The 7,500-nt window shown below is 46.0% G+C and overlaps 1 protein-coding gene across 1 annotated transcript in view; it reads left to right on the plus strand.

Moving 5' to 3' along the window:
- Nucleotides 1-3,329: 3,329 nt before the first annotated feature.
- The window catches only part of LOC126573108 (uncharacterized), a 9,094-nt gene continuing 4,923 nt past the window's right edge, over nucleotides 3,330-7,500 (plus strand). Inside the window, 4 exon segments of the mRNA XM_050232977.1 lie at nucleotides 3,330-3,371; nucleotides 3,374-3,821; nucleotides 3,914-4,105; nucleotides 4,178-5,277. Coding sequence (XP_050088934.1) covers nucleotides 3,330-3,371; nucleotides 3,374-3,821; nucleotides 3,914-4,105; nucleotides 4,178-5,277 — 1,782 coding nt within the window.

The raw sequence follows: 7,500 nt of genomic DNA on the forward strand, positions 1-7,500 counted from the left end.
TACAACGCATTTCTGTGGTGCATACCCTACCAACCTTAATAAGGCCAGTCGGTTGGTAGGGGACCAGTAACAGTCGGCTTATTGACCAAAACCGACCAATAGCATACTTTCAAGCGATTTACACCGCGGTTTGATTTTTTATAAATCGTCCAGTATTTATCCGACAGTGAAAATTCTAGTAAACGTTTTCTAGCCTCTAATCTCGAAACAAATTGCTATTCACCGGTCCACAATGTTCTTTTTAATTTCACACCCCGTAGGATCACGGTTAATACGCTTGAGTGCAATCCATCTGGAAATAACGGACAAAAAAAGGCCTTTTCCCTGCTGCACAATGATTACATGATTAAAAAGCTGTATATGAAGAACCCGCGATAACATAAGGACCCAGTAACACGATTACCCACAAGTCTACTGGCATAGCAAGTCCAAGAGGGCTCGGCTGATGCTATGTATAATGTTATCAGATCACGCAAAACAATAAAACAAACGATGCGCGTGACTGGAGAGGAGATCATAACTGAAACTACAGCGGTATACTATTCTGAGTGGAGATAGCCAGGGAGGAAGTGATAGACAAACGCGATTTATCAGTGAAAACCAATCAGGTATAATCGTAAACAAAACAAACGCTCTGCTCATAATGATTGATATTGCGATTCGCCATCTTATGGCAATAATGTCACACATGCGAAGTAAAGGGCCTGAAGTGCTCATCGTCTCATCTCCTTGCTGATGTTATTGGTACACTTACATATACTAAGATTCGATGCGAGCGTACAGCAGGACGTAATCGTGAGCGGTAGGTTGGACGCTGCGGCGTACTGCTTCCTTCGAGTAGTACCGCAATCAAGCGGTCCAGTCAACGATGAGCCCGAAACCTCGACGGAGGTAAATACAAAATTCGGATTCCTTCGCATGTCCCCCGTAGTCTCTGCAATAGCGCGCATTAGTGTCTCCATTATAAGTGAAGTGATTTTAAGAGCAATTTATTATTTGATTTAAATCTGAACGAACAGTGATCGAGTTTACTAGGACTACAAGAAGTTTACTGAAGAAGTTAAAAGGGCAAACGACAACGACGTGTACCGTAAGGTAAGATCGCAAGCAGACGGAGTGTAGCGCATTAAAAACGTAGTAAGTGCAACAGTAATGGAAACCCGTTTTGAGTGGATCTCAAGGTGCACGGCTTTAACTGGCACATTCAGGAACGCATTGAGAAAGGCAAACGTGAACCTGTGCCGATTGAATCTAAGATTTTTTCGAAATTTATTCACGCACCTACCATCCATGGAAGTCGATCTTTTTTGCTGTTCCTTAATTAACGCTTCCTGGATAAGTGACAGATTTTTGCACAACATTTGGCCCTTGTCCCAGATTCGTTTGGCAGGTTTCACGAAATTCCTGAACGATCAATCTGTGTGGCTAATTATAAGAATCAGTGCCAAAGGTAGTACCCTACCGCACGAAAGCGAAAGAGATACACAGTGGCGTTTAATGTGAGTAAATTAAGGATTTGCAGAAGTAATAACCGATCGGTCGATCGCCTAGCGGACGTACGGAAGCTACTCTGTTTCCCTGTTCATCGATAGGGAGATTTAGAGACGAGACAACTAAAGCGAATCGTGCTACTAATTCGTCACTTCACTATGTACATCACGATAGTGTAACGTGTGAAACATGAGTAAGTAAGATCATGAGTAAGATCTCCTTTATTTGTCGGCATGAGCCTAGCGGAGAAACCTTAAAGAATGAGCGTAGGCAAACAGCAAGTCAGGCGCATTGAGCCCATACCCGATTATCCTTATTTGTGTAACAATCTTACTCATTTGTACCGTTTATGTGCGATGGGCTGAGATACGGAAACCCTTTGCTAATGCTTTTATCAACTTAATATTTCCACTCCACTGTCTATCACCATCTTTGTGCGTGTACCACCGTCTGGAGAGCTGTATCATCGGCGTAAGCTCAAGTCAAACACCTCTGGGGTACAAGTGATTTAGCGTAATCCCCCTGACACCTCTCGCTGGCTGACGCTTCGAGGGCGCCTTCGAGAGAAGAATCACCACCTGATAAGCCACTATTTCATAATATTTCTTAAGGCCTGGCCAAAAGTATGAGAATGTTCCATTTGTTTTGATAACGAACCATTAATGGCATCCCCAACTTGTTCCGGGTGCTAGAGTTTCGCTCTATCAATGTACAGTGTGTGATTGCGATGCTAATTTTGTTCTTTGCTTCAATTAATTCTGGAACAATCCAGGCGCATTGTTGTTCACAGAGAGCGCAATGAATCCTCGGTAGAGAGTTTGTAGATAATGCCTAGTAATTAATTAGCAAATGTTCTAGAAGGATGGCGCCAATCCTTTATCACAATCTATTGCAAATTATTGTCTCTTTTTTGAAAAATTTAAGTTAAATTTCATCTCATCAAGTGCTCATTGGGAAACAATTTACTTTTAACATACAAACGCTTCTCTACGTTTGTGTCTCTAAAATTCTTCCCTTTGAAGCAGAAGGTCACAGTCCCTGATCCCTGAAGTGGGAACATTGTTTTCAGCCTATCAGAATGAATTCTGATGGGCATCACTACAACTATCCATCCATTCCCGAGGGCACTCCGCTAGATACTTGCATACATAAATCCTGCTTGATTTAAATCCCATAAATGCAAATGTGTGCCAGTACCGTGCGAACCGTGGCGTCATGAATCGTGTTGTTCCGTGGAGCTGAAGCAGGTTGACGCGCGCGCCCATTGCATGGTTAGCCAATCGTGAAGTGCAATGTGGTGATTGCCGTTTATTAGCGATCATCAAACTCCGTCATCGCAATGAGCCGCTTCTTATCGCTTTCCCCTCACCAGCAGGGGTGCGGGGGGGGGGGGGGGTGGTTCACTTTCATGCTCTGCTTAATCAACTCCATCGCATCGCGCATAGTGACCAGCCCTTGTTTCTTGGATGACTTCAACTCCAGTGACCCCTGGGCGGGATGATTTGTGTTGCTCTTCAGGTTCCCTTCTTTTTTTCAATGTGCGTTGAAATCATTCAAAATACCCATGCCTGGGGGGCGGGGGTCCATTCCCAGCGCTATCAGTAAGGGCATCACGTCGAACCACGCTCGATTGGTTGCTAATCAGCGGCCTACTGAGAGTCCTGTCGGTGTCCGTGTGTCTCTTTGACGCGCTAAAATCAGCGCAACCACAGCATGGTTGGTACAAAATCAAGTTACCGTTTGTTTTTCAAATTACGCTTTAAATGACAGTCATTTACACGTGCGAGTTTTTTTCTTTGTTTGTGGATGTTATCTGTGGCAGATTGTAGCGCAGACTAATGATAAACAATTTACATCCACATGTTCCAACCATTCCTTTACCTCTCCCCCTCTAGGTGACCACGGTTTCAAGATAATGGGCAACAATAAGATGACGGATGCAGAGCATCATCAGCATGCCGATGATCAGCGCGAGCCTTCTTCGATGGACGAATCGGAACAGCTGACGGCATCCAACCTACATTATGTGCGACCCGCTGGCTTATCGCTGGTCGGCGAAAAGCAATGGGATGCGGCGTTGGGCGTAAATCAACGTGCCGTGGTCGACGATTTGCGAAATGATCGGGTGTACGACAAAAATGGCACAACGATCATCATCACCAAAAGTCTGCACGCGAAGGGCACGCGTATGCAGCTGCTGATGAGCATCTTAGCCAACTTAACGGTACTATCCTCGGGGATGGGCCTGGGCTATTCAGCGATCACACTGCACGCACTCACACGCGACGACAGTCCGATGCGTATGGACTCGAGCCAAGCTTCATGGTTTGGTAAGCAAAATGTTCACTTAATGGCCTTCGTGTTCGCTATTATAATATTATCTCTCTCTCTCTCTCTATATCACTCTCTTTGGTATGATCAGCTTCTATAAGCTCTATCGCGTGTCCTTTGGGTGGTCTCATTTCGGGATATCTGCTGGACCGTATCGGAAGGAAGAAAACGTTAATGCTCATCAACGTGCTGTCCATCATATCCTGGACCATGATTGCCGTCTGCAGCAGGACCAACTTCGATCAGATGTACACACAGATCTTGATTGCACGTGTAATCATTGGTAAGAACTTGGCTGCCCACGAGGACCCTTGGCTGCTTCATTCCTAATCCTCTAATCGTCAACCTTCAACAGGTATCGTCATCGGTTTAGTAAGCGCCCCGGCATCTATCTACTCGGCCGAAATCGCTACCCCCAAGCTACGTGGTCGACTGACCGTGCTTACATCGCTCATGATTGCCGTCGGCATTCTGGTCATCTACTCGATGGGATACTGTGTACCGGACGATTTCCGGCTGGTTGCCGCCATGGCGGCGGGACTCTGTGTCTTTTCCCTCCTGCTGCTATTCATTATGCCCGAGTCACCTGCGTGGTTAATGTCGAAGCAACGTGACGAGGAAGCAGAGAGATCACTGAAAACGATCCGTGGATTCGGTGCCTACCAGACGCAATACATTCCCGAGGTGCAGCAGGAACTGATGCGGCTACGGGACAATGTACAGGCTCAGCGTAGGGCTGGCAAAGAGAGTTTTGCGCGCTTGTTGCGACAGCCACAGGTTTACAAACCGCTCGGTATCATTGTTGGCTTTTTCGGATTCCAACAATTTTCCGGCATATTCGTGATCGTTGTGTACGCGGCCAAGGTATCGGCCGAAGCCAGCGTTACACTGGATCCGTTCCTGTGTACCGTGCTGATCGGTGTAACTCGTGTCATTGCCACGCTGCTCGTGGCGTACATACTGGACACGCTGGGTCGCAAACCACCGTCCATCTTCTCCGGAATCGGTATGCTGGTGTGTATGTTCGGGTTGGCCGCATGCATCTACTTCCCACTGGTCGATGGACTCCGGTGGATACCGACCGTGCTGATCCTGACGTACATCTTCACTAGCACCCTCGGTTTCCTGACGATGCCCTTCTCGATGTTGGCCGAACTGTTCCCACAAAATGTGCGCGGGCCAGCATCGGGAGTGACCGTGTTTTTCACCTACTTGATGTCGTTCTTTACCATCAAACTGTACCCTACGATGGTCGAGCTGATCGGTAGCGGAAACGTCTTCATATTCTTTGGCCTCATGTCCCTACTTGGGGTGCTGTACGTGCACTACTTCGTCCCGGAAACGAAAGGGAAATCCTTGCAAGAGATCGAGGATTACTTCCGAGGCGTTTCCCACTGTTCCACTCCGTCCCAGCAGGTCGAGGAGGAAGAGGTCAGCAGTCTTTCGGCGCAGAGCGTTTGAGCGCTGATGGAACCACAACGACTCAACCCAGCCGCTAATAGTTAAGTGATGCTCGCCCCGCGTTTCAATTGACATCAATTATCGGGGACCAATGATGGGCAAGCAGCGAATACTGTACCACTCTGCGGTCACCTAGCAGAGGCTGGAATGTGGATCATGGCGGCAACATTCGAGCGACGACGACGCTGATTAGTTTCAATTGAAGTGCGTCACTAATCGGCGATGGCTCCAGATAGTAATGGGATGTGCGATATGTCCGAGGACATTCGCACGCAGGAGCATGGAGTTTAAATTTTCGGTTTGATCAATATTAATTAAGTCTATTCTGTGATCTGTGTTGAACGTCCCTTTCGCACAGTGTTTATTTTAAGTTTTTTTTTTTAAGAAAAGTGTTTTATTTTAAGTGTTTTTTTTAAGTTTTTTAGCAAAAAGTACAAGAATACTTGGGTAGAAATATACAAGCATTCATTAAAAGATTTTTCCTGTATTTTCTCTTGACTATGTTCATTTTGTGAAACACCCAATCATCTATGGAACTACCATGCTCTCTTGTGAAATGCTTTGCTGGCTTAAAACACTGCTTGCACAAACTTTCCTTTCTGTTTCCTCTTCCAAAAAACTCTACTCCCTTCATTTGTTAATCGTTCTAGATATCGCTTGTGGAGACAAAGAACACTAATTGTAAACGGAATGTCTTCTTGTGGCAGGTTCTTTCTCTTGCCAATCGAAATGTGGTATACTTTGGTTTCATTGCGAAGTCAGCAAAACACCACCGCGGAATGACATCATTTTCATGAACAGATGGCCGATGGCCTCATAGCAACAATTCCGTGGTCGCCTGCTCCTAAGTTCATTGGTGTATCTCATTTATGTTCCTTATTTTGTGCGTATTGTCATCACGCCAGGCCAACGAATTAGTGATTAGCTGGGGTCAAAGTAGCATCGTTAAAAATAGACTCCTTCTAATCAACGAAGTTTTGTCTACGCATCTAACTTAACAGCAAACCCGAAAAGGGTGACAGAACTAAACACGCTAAATAATTAGCCCAAAGCCACAAGTACTTGATACTCAGGCTTTTCAATAAATCATACTCTTATAACAAATTATTCTACATTTAATGATGTTTGATTATGCTAATTAATACATGCATCGATAATTATCATTCGATGCAGTGCGCCCCATTATCTTTTCGTAAGGCAAGCCTACACATTAGCTCTCAATCGGTCTCGGCCTGCTAGCTGAGCAGCCCCATCCCCAATCATCGGAACCAGTTTACGAGCCATGTTATCATCGGCAGCTGAGGCTGACACGTTCGGTCCGGTTAGATGTGGTTCCGTTTCGATTAGCTGTAAAGTCTATCGAAAACTCGGCTCACAAGTTCAAGGATGGTCACTGTAAAAACCGAGTCTAATCAATGGTGGGTACGTCCGAACGCAATGTACTTTTTACTCCACTGATCCGCACGTGAGCACGTTTTATGGGACACAACACAACACAACCACCAGCCCACAGTGCTAGTCATTGTTGATACAAGAACTGAGACGCGCTTATACTAATCTCGTACCACGCATACTGACGTCCAGAGAATGGGAGGATTGATAGAGCGACTCCATATCGTCAGCATCACTCTGGTTGAACTAAAAACGAAGCAAAAAAAAAGAGGCTCAAAGTCGGTTGCTTAACGTCGCCGTCACAACAACTACGTTTACTGCGTGAATCGGGATCGTGGAAACGAGTGACCATGCGGTCTTCTCGCCTCTACCAATACGATCACGTACCGCGTGCGCTTCGGTTTCGCGACTGCCAGCCGTGCTGCGGTGGCGGTAGTATTTAGTATTTAGTCTAGCCGGCCGATGGCCACAGTTGGCAGAATTCGCAGAACGATCAGCAGCATAGGCTTCCCATCGATAGGCTTCCCACCGCCCGCAACGAGGAGTGTCGCGTAAGTTAATCCGTAAGCTGTAGTAACGGTTACCGGCCCATTTGCAGCGTACAATTTTGAATGCCGAGTTGCTCAGTGATCGTGTTTTTCGTTTGCGTGTTGCTTATACAGTTCCGTCTTGACCGACATAAGGAATCAGTAAAGAATATCCGGCAAGTGTTCCCATCCCAAGTGTTAAGAGAGTAAGGGCGAGAGTGCATTTTTAATGCGGATTATTTGCAAACGCAAGATTGTTTTAATGGAAAGTGTACACACAACCGAATTCTGTTCGTTG

Source organism: Anopheles aquasalis, chromosome 2, assembly GCF_943734665.1.
Source record: "Anopheles aquasalis chromosome 2, idAnoAquaMG_Q_19, whole genome shotgun sequence".
Lineage (NCBI taxonomy): Eukaryota > Metazoa > Arthropoda > Insecta > Diptera > Culicidae > Anopheles > Anopheles aquasalis.